Source organism: Pan paniscus, chromosome X (genome assembly GCF_029289425.2).
Source record: "Pan paniscus chromosome X, NHGRI_mPanPan1-v2.0_pri, whole genome shotgun sequence".
NCBI classification, from domain to species: domain Eukaryota; kingdom Metazoa; phylum Chordata; class Mammalia; order Primates; family Hominidae; genus Pan; species Pan paniscus.
In genome coordinates this window covers 135,820,218-135,833,627 of record NC_073272.2, presented here as the reverse complement: position 1 = coordinate 135,833,627, position 13,410 = coordinate 135,820,218, and the positions used below count along the sequence as shown (strand labels likewise).

The 13,410-nt window shown below is 41.6% G+C and overlaps 1 protein-coding gene across 1 annotated transcript in view; it reads right to left on the bottom strand.

The window, feature by feature from the left end:
- The window catches only part of ADGRG4 (adhesion G protein-coupled receptor G4), a 121,807-nt gene that overhangs the window by 1,591 nt on the left and 106,806 nt on the right, over positions 1 to 13,410 (bottom strand). The window contains exons 22-25 of the mRNA XM_034950088.3: positions 11,963 to 12,041; positions 9,313 to 9,593; positions 2,924 to 3,025; positions 973 to 1,140 (exon numbers count right to left, since the gene is read on the bottom strand). Coding sequence (XP_034805979.1) covers positions 973 to 1,140; positions 2,924 to 3,025; positions 9,313 to 9,593; positions 11,963 to 12,041 — 630 coding nt within the window. The remainder of the gene's footprint in view (positions 1 to 972; positions 1,141 to 2,923; positions 3,026 to 9,312; positions 9,594 to 11,962; positions 12,042 to 13,410) is intronic.

Genomic DNA, 13,410 nt, shown 5'->3' with positions numbered 1-13,410 from the left:
TAACCCACCATGCTGCTTCCAGATTGCCTTCAGCCCTTGGACATAGAACTGGTTTTTGGAGCCAACATAAAGAAAAATACTAGCGAATGAGGCAGTCCTACCTCCAGCACTGAGAAGGCAGGAGAATGACTACAGCCAGGCCACCAAAGTGTGTGTGAACTGGAGTATACTTTGGTCTTAAAGAAAGGCAACCAAAGACCACTGCACTATCATCTAACTAGAAGCACACAATGCAGAATCATCACAGTATCAATCTGAAGTTCTTAAGTTCTTGCTCACTTTGCCTTTCTCTTTACTTTAAGCCTGTAGGCCAATCCTTTTCCTACACTTTCTCTTTTTACATAATTAGGTACAACACCCCATTCCCAACTGAACATCTGTCTCAGCTTAGAAATATGGCTTCCTATGGAAGAAGCTCAGCATCTAAGAGTGATGTGTATCTCTGTTTTCTTGATAGGACTAGCCCTGAGAGCCAGAAGACCTGAATTCTGGCCCCAGTTCTGCTGGATGGCTGAGGGCTGAGTGACTGGCCCCAGTTCTACTGGATGGTAAAGATGGGCTCAGTGACTGTCAATAAGGCATTTTCCTTTTCTCTGATTGAGGTTCCTCAACTGTAAAATGAACGGATTGGACTAGACAATGTCTAAGGTTCCTTCTGGTTTTAATGGTCTGTGACAATTGTTTTTAATTACTCATAAATTTTCTAACCTCTCATCTCTTCTTTCCTCTATTAGTCTAATAACACATTCATACTTACTAAATTTACTAGGCACAGAAACACCTATACACACTTCTGTACACATTTCTATGCTTCTATACACACTTTCTCAGCCAAGAATGAGTCGAGGTATACACATGCACATGTGCATTTAGTTTTGAAGAGGAAGTATCATCCAAGACCCAGTATGTGGTCTCACATTAATTCAATATCTCTGGAATATAAATGTAGACAACACAGCCTTTTTTTCTTACCATTTGGAAAGCTTATTTCTGAAGGTGTGGCTTGTGCAGAGCCTAAAGATTTGAAAGTGGAGCTAGTTGCAGTTGACTTGAGAGATGGTGTCAACAGTTTGTGCTCAAAGATTTTCTTTAGTCCCTCCTGTTTATATCCAACCTTTATCTGACACCGGCTGCTCCCATCTGAAATGATACCAAGAAAAGTTAAAAATATAAAACTCATGAAATTCTATACTTAAAGTAGTGAATTGTATGGTATATAAATTACACTTCAATAACCTGGTTTAAAAATACAAAGCTTAGGCCAGGCGCAGTGGCTCACGCCTGTAATTCCAGCACTTTGGGAGGCCGAGGCGGGCGGATCACCTGAGGTCGGGAGTTCAAGACCAGCCTGACCAACATGGAGAAACCTGGTCTCTACTAAAAAATACAAAATTAGCCGGGCGGGGTGGCACATGCCTGTAATCCCAGCTACTCTGGAGGCTGAGGCAGGAGAATCACTTGAACCCGGGAGGCGGAAGTTGCGGTGAGCCGAGATCGCACCATTGCACTCCAGCCTGGGCAACAAGAGCGAGACTCTGTCTCAAAAAAAACAAAAAAACAAAAAAACAAAAAAACAAAGCTTGATGCACAGTGTTCATTCCAGGTACCTGAAGGAGTCAGCTTTTCTATGAAGTTGTAAGAAGTAGGTTTATACTGTAATGTGTGGTATAGGAAGAGACAATTCACATACCAAGGATGCCTGCTTTTCCCAGAGCACAAGGACCAGCAGGTTGCTGATAAGGCCAGCATAAAGTGGGGAATGGGGTTGTTTGTTTTTCTCTCGTAAATTTGTTTGAGTTCATTGTAGATTCTGGCTGGATTAAGAAAATGTGGCACATATACACCATGGAATACTATGCAGCCATAAAAAATGATGAGTTCATGTCCTTTGTAGGGACATGGATGAAATTGGAAATCATCATTCTCAGTAAACTATCGCAAGAACAAAAAACCAAACACCTCATATTCTCACTCATAGGTGGGAATTGAACAATGAGATCACGTGGACACAGGAAGGGGAATATCACACTCTGGGTACAGTTGTGGGGTGCGGGGAGTGGGGAGGGATAGCATCGGGAGATATACCTAATGCTAGATGACGAGTTAGTGGGTGCAGCGCACCAGCATGGCACATGTATACATATGTAACTAACCTGCACAATGTGCACATGTACCCTAAAACTTAAAGTATAATAAAAATAAATAAATAAATAAAATACTGGAAGAAAAAAATAAAATAAAGTGGGGAATGGGGGGAATCTCAGTGCTACTTGTAGAATCTTAGAGTTCAAGTGCTGCCTTCACTAAAGAAAATGGATTAGGCTTTGTATTGAGACTGAGAGAAGCTGCCTGAATTGAATGGAAGATCCTTTTGATACATAGAACAGCAGTTTGCCTGCAGTGGAAACATTCTCAAGGGAAGCACCAGTGCTAAGAGGCAACATCTGAGTTCACTACATCCCCCAGTTCGTGGGCCATCAGTACACCTGTACAGCCCACTGGCCAGGCATCTTAGGAATGTTTATAAGTTCTCTCCATCTCCACCACCACTCCTTGCTTCCTACATCCACTCAACCCACTGTTGGCTACCAGCCAGAAGCCCCTGAGACCCAGTGCCTGGAACACAGTAGGCACGCATTCAGTGTTCTTTTAATTGAATTGAGACTGATGTGACAGTGAGGGTAAGCAATCCAGGGAATCTGGGCCAAAACAAAAGCATCCCTAGTTTAAAATATGACCCAAGTCACATTCTTCACTTGACTTCACTCATCTCAGCTCAAAAGCACAAATCATTTTTATGACATGGAAACAGCCTGTGTTTTGATGCTGATATGCTGTAAGTACTCAAGTTAGGAGACAAATTAATCTGATCAGTTTTGTAAAACATGTAATATTCAAAACTTCATCCAAACTGACATCTTACCAGAAGAGTTATCCAATCGCAACCACCCACAGCAGAGGTGTATCTGCCACTGCTCCCGCACACTCTCCTTCATCACACAGTGAAACACAAAAATGAAGAATCCTAAGCCAGAAGAAGAAGGTCAGTCTTTTTTGGTTTCTTTCACCAGCTGTCACCAATGCCCTGACTCAGGCCTGCTTCTGTCATGAGAGATACTACCTTCAAGGAACCCCAGGGCCATTACTGGCTTTCTGATCTTGTCTTTGTAGACTCCCTCCCAAAGGCAAAAATGTCTATATCAAGACTTCATGTCAACCACTGTTTTGCCCCTGGACTGCTGTTCATCCTAGAGTGTGAGAGGTAAGGTAGCCCCTCTCTGAGATTGCTCTCAATGATCCCCACATCCTGGCATTGACATCCTTGTGTAGTTTACTTCCACATTGTACCAATAGAATATAGCAGAAGGGATGGCATGTCACTTCCAAGGTTAGGTTATAAAAGAGCGAGCCCTCTCTCATCACTCTGAAGGAAGCCAAGTATTTTGTCCTGAGGACATCCTGGCATCCCTGTGGAGAGGCCCACATGGTGAGGAACTGAGGCTTCCAGTCCACAACCATGTGGATGAGCCTTCCTGGAAGCACATTCCCCAGCCCCAGTCAAGTTTTCAGATCACTGCAGGCCCAGATGACAGCTTGACTACAACTTCACGACAGTCCCTGAGTCAGAAACACCCAGCTAAGCTGCCCCTGAATTCCTGATCCTCAGACACTGTGTGAAATAATAAATTTTTGTTGTTTTAGGCTGGTAAAAATTGTTAATGTGTTATATAGCAATAAATAACTATTACACATGCTTTTTGGCATAATGACACCATGTGGAAACCATGGATTTGACCCCCAACTTTTAATGCCAGCCCTGATTTTGTCCTGCAAGGGGGAGGGAAGGGCTGAAAGTCTTTGCCAGCAGTGCTGGCCATTTCTCATTCCCACTCTCTAAAATATGTCCTTGGAAGATAAAAATATGACTTAAGATTATCTTGGCCAGGTGTGATGTCTCACGCCTGTAATCCCAGCATTTTGGGAGGCAGAGGCAGGTGGATCACTTGAAGCCAGTAGTTCAAGACCAACTTGGTCAACACAGAGAAACCCCGTCTCTATTAAAAATACAAAAATTAGCTGGGTGTGGTGGCACATGTCTGTAATCCCATCTACTTGGGAGGCTGAGAATCACTTGAACCCAGGAGGCAGAGGTTGCAGTGAGCCAGAATCAAGCCACTACACTCCAGCCTGGGTGATAGAGCAAGACTCTGTCTTAAAAAAAAAATTATCTTGATTGCAAATTCCCTGGAGGACCAATTAGATTTCCTGCAGTTGGGGGTAGGATTGGCAGAAATAACTCCTGTCAATAGCCTGACTTATATTTATGTTCCATTACAAAAAGTCTTTATCCACAAAATCTTTCCAGATGCCTCAAACTGAAACTCATTTTTCCCACTTCTGAACTCTCATAACATTTTGTTTCTTGTATTATTTGCTATATGTAGCCATACAATTATTCATCTATTTCCCATTTCTCCACCTAGCTGTTGAGTCTTTGAGGGCCGAGATATGTTTCCTTTTCATATTTATGTCATTTTGCCCTTTGTCTTTGATACACTAAGTGCTGCCGCTCAATAAATGTATGTTGATTTGAACTCCAAGACACTTGATACACAAACTCGCACATCCATCTACAACATAGTGATAACTGCTTGAGCCTCAAAATATTTATTTTGATCCAAGTGCAGTTTGGAAACCTTTATTCTCTATACAGGTTCAGCTTGCCTCTAAATTGGCTGGTTGTCCTGAAGGTAAATGATTAGTATCAAAGAGGTCTTAACCCATTGTAAACTGAGCACCAGTCTATTGTAAATGTCCCAAAGCAAATTTCAGCTACAGCACTACTGGAAGTAAAGAATCTTGACTGAGGCGAGTGACAGTCTCCTGCCATATTCTGTCCTTGTTTGACCATACCTCCCACCAGCACCATGTTCAGTTTGGGAGGAGAGGAAGATGACAAACAGAAGTATTCAAGAATACGGTGAAGAAGGATAGTGAAAAAAAGCTGAAAGAGTTGGGATATTGTATCTAGATTAAAAAAAAAACTTGGAGTGGAAAACATAGGGTGAGAAGAGATGCTTACTTAGCCACAGATCTGAAAGGGCTGTCATGAAAAGGACAAACTAGGCTTGTATCTGTACAGTTGCCCGGTTAGAACCAGGAGCAATGGAAGAAAGTTTCAGAGCAACCATGTACTAATAAATCACAGCTAGTGTTTATTTAGCAATTAGTATATGACAGGCATTGTACTATTAGTCTCATTTTTATAGTTGAGGGAACTTGGAGTCCAAGAAGTCTAGTAAACTTGACCCAGGTCACAGGGCTAACATTGAGCTGGCAGCACCAGTTCTGAATGCAGGCGGTCTGACTATAGAACACAAGGGCTTAACTACTGTACTATACTAGCCTCAGGTAAGGAAAACTGGTACCACATCAGAGCTGATAAGAAGTTAAATGCTTTGCTTTACAGAATGGTGAGCTCTTAGTCCCTAGAAAGTTTCAGGCAGAGGCAAGTGACTTCCTGTCACTCGATGGGAAGTTTGATTGGGAAGATCTTGGCTCCCTAGCCCCAGCCCTGAGACTCGGATTCCAGGTGGAAGGCAGCAATCTGGAGGCTAAACGGAATGGCATGTCTCACTAACTCTCCCAAGGGTTTTATCTCCATGTGTAACCAAACAACTGCGGGGATGAATTCAGCAGTGTTCACTGTTTTTCTGAGCAGCAGCCACCTGGAAGGCGGTGCAGCAACCCGAGGAGAGCAAACCACAGTCTCAGAGCAGGCAAAACTCCTCCAACTTCAGCATGTACAAGGGGTGACAGTGACATCAAGCACCTATTACTACTCTGATTTCTTGCATGGAGTTTAGTTTTCCGACTTAAAAGGTTATTCTGTGAATTCCAATGAGCTGCCTGCCAACTCTCCCCCTCTGCCTGACAGCTTTCCTTTTCCTTTCCCATAACAGATTGATCTGCTTACTCACTAGGAAAACACAGGCAAGAGGGAAGATGTCAGGTTTTTGTCACCTGCATTTTTATTTGTGCATTCCTCCTTCACAAATAGCTCATCATGAGCATAATTTTTTCCCACTTGACCACAGGTCACCCCCATCCCCTTCAGCCAGCATTGCAAGCTTGTCATTTGTCTTTTAAACGACTACTTTGTTCACTTGTTCCACCGTTTGTTTTGGAGGTTATTTGGGTTGTGTGTGTGTGTGTGTGTGTGTGTGTGTGTCTTGAATTTGAAACTCTGAGCTCTGAAAACTCCCTTGCTACAAGATGGCATATGCTATCTTGCAGTCATTTTAGGCAGGACTGGCAAGACTTTGTGCTTGATGGACATAAGGCATATCTGACAGACAGAGACAGCTTGGCTCTTTTGGTGCTGGATCTATGGGACTTTGATTTTAGTTTTCAAGAAATACCCAATTAGAACACTTATATACTGTTGGTGGGAATGTAAATTAGTTCTGCCACTGTGGAAAGCAGTTTGAAGATTTCTCAAAGAAATTAAAACAGAGCTACTATTTGACTCAGCAATCCCATTATTGGGTATATATCCAGAAGAAAACAGATCACTCTGCCAAAAAGACACATGTACCCTTATGTTCATTGCAACAATATTCACAATAGCAAAGACATGGAATCAAACTAGGTGCCCATTAAAGGTGGATTGGATAAAGAAACTGTCTACATAGCCACCATGGAATACTACACAGCTATAAAAAAAGAATGAGATCATGTCATTTGCAGCAGCATGGATGCAGCTAGGAGCTATTACGCTAAGTGAATTAATGAAGGAACAGAAAACCAAGTACTGCATGTTCTCACTTAAAAGTGAAAGCTAAACATGGGGTACACATGGACATAAAGATGGCAACAGTAGACAACTGGGGACTATTAGGGGGAGAAGAGGGAAAAAGTAAGGGTTAAAAAGCTAACTATTGGGTACTATGCTTACTACCTAGATGATGGGATCATTCATACCCCAAGCCTCAACATGACATGATATACCCAGCTAACAAACCTGCACATCTACCCCCTGAATCTGAAATAAATGTTGAAAAGAAAAGAAATATCCTATTAAATTCTGCTTCTATCCATGCAGGCTCCTTCCTTAGATGCTACTTTCCACCATAAGAGTGGTTTTGAAAACACCCCTGCCCCTCCTTTATAAGCTCGAAATTGCCTAGCTTTCTTGATCTTTTGCCAGCTTTCCTTTAACCCCTCTTTCCACAGAGTGAGTACATTTCTCCTCAGAATCACTGAGCCAAAGAGAAGCCTGGAGTTACCACTGTGGATGAAGTCTTCACAGGCACCTGGGTTCTAAACCGTTTCCGTGGACATTCTACACCATGACTGGTTAGTTCTTGAGGTTAGAGCATCGGGTTAGAATACTGTAGTGTGGGCCAGACAGTTCTATCCAGAGAAAAAGTGTAGAACCATCACCAGGGCCTCAGTCCTACACTAGAATACAACCTTCAGTTCTACACTAGAATTCAACCTAGTGCCAGTAGCCTCAAAGGGAACCAAGCGAGGGTGGTATTGAGAGTTTCTAAAAATTCCATTCCTACTACCAGAGGCAATAAAAATGGCATATGAAGGAAGAACAACATATTTTGTGACTTCTTACATTCCAATTAGAACATGGATGTATATGGTTGGCAGGATCTGGTGGGACAAAAAGTTTCCATTGATCCACCTCATTGCTCTAAAATAAGATAGTTTCTTGAGTCCTAAAACATAAATGCAAAAACCATGCCTTCTGCTACATTGCTTCCCACCCCCACAACTCCGCAGCACTTTGCAAGTGCCTGTCATATAATAACTGCATGTCAATTTATTTTTCTCAAGGTTCCTCAAGGATTAGCAATGACCACAATAAAAGGTTCAGAGGTTTTTAAGACACTACATTAAAACAAGTTTTTAAAGGTTTTTTTTTTTTTTATATAATAGAGCTTTTACCATGCTAATGTATACAGTGCTATTCCAAGAAAGGGGGAATGTAATTTGCCACATTTCCCAAAGTTATTTGACCATAGAACTTTTTCCTTGTGGGAGCATCCCATGGTACCATCAGTGGGCTTCAGTATGGAAAATAAGGGTTTATTGAATGAAAAAAAATAGTGGAGAGCACGAAGGGAGACTCTAACTCAATGAAATGCCAACTTGACTCTCAGCCTGTCCCAGTAGCCCAAATGGACTGGACTACACTTGAGGATAAAAGTATGGGGTAGAATTAGAGACTCACACAAAATCATTTTGCATGCCTCTTCCCCCCAATATTTTTAATAGGCAAAATCAAGTTAAGATGAACGTCAGCAATTATTCAGAGCTATATGAACCAGATCTCTAGCTTTTTTTTTTTTTTTTTGACAGAGTCTCTCTCTGTTGCCCAGGCTGGAGTGCAGTGGCACGATCATAGCTCACTGCAACCTCTGCCTCCCAGAGTTTGAGCAATTCTCCTGCCTCAGCCTCCCAAGTAGCTGGGACTACAGGCACACACCACCATGCCCAGCTAATTTTTATATTTTTTAGTAGAGACGGGGTTTCACCATGTTGGCCAGGCTGGTTTCAAACTCCTGACCTCAAGTGATCCGCCTGCCTCGGCCTCCAAAAGTGCTGGGATTCCAGGCACGAGCCATCACACCCAGCCCCTAGCTTTTACTTCTCATGCCATCTTTTGTCTACCATTTCATCACTTCATTGATTATTTGTTCATTTCATCGGAATAAAGGAAAATAATTAAAAGAGCTCTAGGGCCTTTAGCTTAGGATCATCTAATTCAACCAATTATTGTAACTTTTTAAAGGTTGTTTTACAGCAAACTCAAGGCTACAACCTTGGCCTTTCCCACAGCCCTTTGATTTTAACCTTCATTCCTGTATGATTCTATGATAGTCTAGCCTGGCTCTTTCCCAAAATATTAGGATATCAGATGCAGATAGAGCCTATGGGGTCAAAACTTTAATGTTTTTACTTTCCAGTTAATTGCTATGTTTAGCTGGATTGTGTACCTCAAAAAGTCAACGTGAGTGTGAATCTGTACATTTTCTAGCACAATGTGTTGATACAATGAACACTATAAGAAGTATTGCCAATCAGTGTTTGATATAGACATTTCCAATTACCTAAAGTTGGGTTACCTATCTGGGCTTCTCCCTATACCACTGAGCAAGAGAGAGTGGGCTGTGGGTGCATTTAATGAAGACTAACATCTAGTTAATGTTTCCAACAGGTGATTATTTTCCAAAGCAACAAAAGCTTTGCTGGATGTGTAGCTGGCCACGGAAAAGGCAAAAAAGCAGCAGTTACCTTGCAAAGTGTTAAAAATGGCAAACAAATACAAGAAAAAGTTCCTCATGGGTCCCCAAGCAAAAAATGCAAACCCCCAGGTGAGGCCAAGTAAGAATGTCAGGCTCATTGTGCCTTTGAGGTCATGCAGGATCATCTTCCGCCGAGTCTTCTGGATTTGGGATTTCACAGAATTCAGTTGAACAAGAACAGTGCAGAACATGGAGAGATTCATGAGAAATATGAGGCAAAAATAAGCCACCACTGAGATGTAAAAGATAGAATCATCTTTAATCCAACAACTGTAAGAAACAAAGAAGACTATCATGAGATAGGGAAACATAAAGTCCTATTTCTCAGAGACTGAAGATCATCTAGTCAATTTTATTTCACCCTAAGGGCATCTGCCCTAGAGAAATGAACTGGACAGAGTTCACTCATACCAACTGGAGGCAGAGCTGGGACAAAAACCTCAATCTCCTGAGCCCCAGTTCAGGGTTCTTTCCAACACTAAGTCAGAAATCCTAGAGGATGTTTCTGCCCTACATATGCAGAAACCTGTCAGTCCAATTCCCTAGGAAATGGTTCTCTTCGTTAACAGCAGAAAAACGAATGATACATTTTCCCCCAAAGTGGCTCTCTGTCGCCGTGCTCCCCACACCGCCCCCGCACGCCCTGCCCCCCCGCCACCACCTTACACCTAAGCTCTTATTTGCAGGATTAATTCTACTTTACATGATAAATATCACAGTGAAAGGATGTGAGGAATGAATGGATTTTCTGAAAGCTACATCAAACAATGGTGAAATTATGAAAGTTAATGAAAATGCTACAAAAAGAGAACTCTAGGTGTACTGCTTTAAAATATGATGTATTTGGATGACAAAGGCAACACTGGTTACTGGATTGATTAACAACTCTACGGTTTTTATTAAAGAAAATATATGCAGTGATTCATATGAACAGATAGTCCATTTAATAACATTTGCAATTACTGGAGGCATTTTCCCTGATTTTTGAACACAGAGAAGCTTGACTAATTTAACTGTGTGTCAACTTAGCTGGGCTCTCTTTTCTAAAACCAGGAAAATCTCTTTTGGTCATGTTGTTTATGTTGGTGTGGATACTTACACATATGTGTGAGTTTGTGTGTGTGTGTGTTGCAAACATGTTAAAAAAACATTTAATTTTCCTAATAGATTCTGACACCTAGAGTTCCCTGAATGTCATCAGCATCCTTAAAAGACGCCACAGAAAACTGTTAAAATGAGATAGTGTTATATGTTTGGGTAGAGAATCACCTCCAAGATATATTGTTAAGTGGAAAGACCAAGGTGCTAAATGGTGTATATCTACCATTTGGGTAACAAAGTGTGCAAGAGAATATCCATACAAATTTGATCGTTGGTAATAAATTGGTAATAAGAGTTACCTCAGGAGGGAAACTGGGTAGCTAGGGGTTGGAAGCGGGGCTTACTTTTCATCCTCTACCCTGTTGTACATTTGGATTTTGTTCCATGTGCATGAATTACTTCTTCAAAATATAATTTGAAAAAAAACTATTAGAGCAGTCGGCCTCTTACTAACCAAGTCACATCTGAAAAATCTCTTTTGGGAAAAAGTGGAGTTGATTTTGTTCTGGTTTTGCTTTTGCTCTTGCTTTTGATGGTTCAAGAAGGGTCACCATTAGGTAGACACTGGGGACTTTTTAAGTCACAAAACGGGCAAAGGGGGAGGATGGAGGGGGAGATGAGAAGGAAGGGAAGAGAAAATGGAAGAGAAAGAAAACATAACAAGGAATTTTAATTAGAAAGCATCTGCTGCAAAGGGCAAAATAATTTTGACCCCATGGAAACTGTCATCTCAGTATGAAAGATGGGGGAGTCTTAGAGCAGGACCTTCTACATTTAATTCCAGTCCAGTGGGAGAGGAAATCTATAGTGGAAGATAACTTGAGAGGCAATGATAAAAAGAATGGAACAATCAGAAGTGTAAAATGAGATTGTGCAGCCTAAAGGACCACAGGGCAACTATCTACACGCCTGTAAAAGAAGGTTCTGGGGAGGTGGGGTGAAGTGAATTGCTACTCTCGCGTGATTGTGGTTGAGAGAACTAAAGAGATGAACTTATACACCAAATGGGAGAAAAGGAAAAAAATGAAAAGAAACAAGAGGACAATAAAGCCGAGGCCATTTACAAAGGAAAGCTGTTCAGCGTTCTTCAGGAAAGACCTTTGTTGTTGAAAGGTAAAAAATGTTTTCCAAATCATCTCAGAATTTCCTTGTAGGGGCCACTAACTCTTTGCAATGACCTGATGTGTGAGCTTTGTAATCATAATACCTGCCAGTTACACAGCATAGAACAGGCAATATGCTGAGCACATTTCATACATGATATCATTTTAATTTGCACAGGACATTAAGAGAAAACATTATTATCCCCATTTTCCAGAAGAGGAAATTGAACTGAAAGGTAAGGTAACTTGCCCAAGGTCATAGAGGACCCGGGCAACTAACCATCACATAAATGTGGCCTATGTTTAGGGCAAAAGGACTTAGGTTGATTTCTTCCTGAAGCCAAGGGTCAAGACCAATCCCAGGCCAAGAACACTTTACTATACCCTGCTGGGCCAGAGCCCCACCACCAGAGAAACAGAGATGCTGGTACTTACAACGGAGTTGTTGGGCTCAGAGTTCCATACAGATCTTTTTTCACACTGACTGTGATTGCCACCATGATAGCTGGGATTCCTGCAGTGGGAAAGCAAGTCAAAGGCATTTCATCAGGTAGCAGGGAGGCAACCTAATCAATGACTGTGGGTGATGATACATTAAGACACTGTTTAAATAAGCCACAGATGTGCGGGCATCAAAATACTATTGTTTGCAAAATGTTTGTGAATTCTTCCAAGTTAAACATTTCAAGGAGTTCTCCAATCTGCTAAACTAGACAGCATGCCAATGGCTCCAATACAACGCCCACTAGTTATTAAAAATAGCTCAAGTGCCAGAAAATCAACTTGGCAAAAGAAGTATCTAGTTGAGTGGAATGCAAGTTCGCATCAAGCATTTCTTCTTAGATAATAAGCCCCTAATTTTTACTCCCTTTCACATCGCCCCTTCGTTCCCAATAGCTTTTTGTCTAGGTCACCTTGGGAGAAGGGCACAGGCAATCAGCTGCAGCCTTCAGTGCTTTTTTGACAGGGAAACTGTTTCCACACTCGTTACTAGTTTGACATTTTGACTAGATCGACCGGTTAACAACCACTCAATTCAGTCAGACTATAATAAAGCAATCAGTTCAGTCAAAATGGTCAAACGTGAGGAGAGTGTAGACACAGGGTTTAAAAATCCAATTTCTTGTACATTTGCAAAAAAAAATGATTTCTTTATCTCTCAATTGTATTTCTCCTAGACTAAGCGCATGCACCTACATACATTTTAGGGGTTTTGTTACATGCTTTCCAAAGCTGTTCCAAAGCCCAGAATGCCAAGTATCTTGAAAAATCCTCCACTGTGCCATTCTGTGATAAACAGGATGGTCACTTCAAATCTGTATAGCCCACCCCAAGCACAGCACCTAGCATGCTGCAGATGTTTTTTAAAATAGAAGGCTGGAAGGGAGAGATAGGGGAAGGCCTCATATTTAGGATGGAAGTTGTGCGGCAGTCTTCAAGCTGTGTTTACATATTGAAAATAAAAAAAAAAGATCCCTTCTGTTGTTATTTTAAAAATATAAACAAATCTACTGTCTTGGACAGGGATTCATTAAGTTGGTGCAAAAGTAATTGTGGTTTTTGTCATTAAAAGTAATAGACCTTTCCAACAGGTTGCTTTGGCATTCATAAGGCAGAGCATCAAACATAAACAGATATTAATATCTATTTTCCTTACAGTTGATTGCTTTTGTCTAATATTGAAATGCTCCAAAACTCCCTGTAGTGGGACAGCTCAGCTGTGGCTCCCTGGTGACCATGCATGTATCCACATAGACCACACAGGTAAAGGCTTATCTGAATTTGGGCAGTGTGCAGGCCTCCACAAATTTGAGAAGGTGGGAGGCCTGTGAGGAGGTGCTCCGGGGCCATCTCCTACTCACCTCCCTATCTCCTCCAGGAGG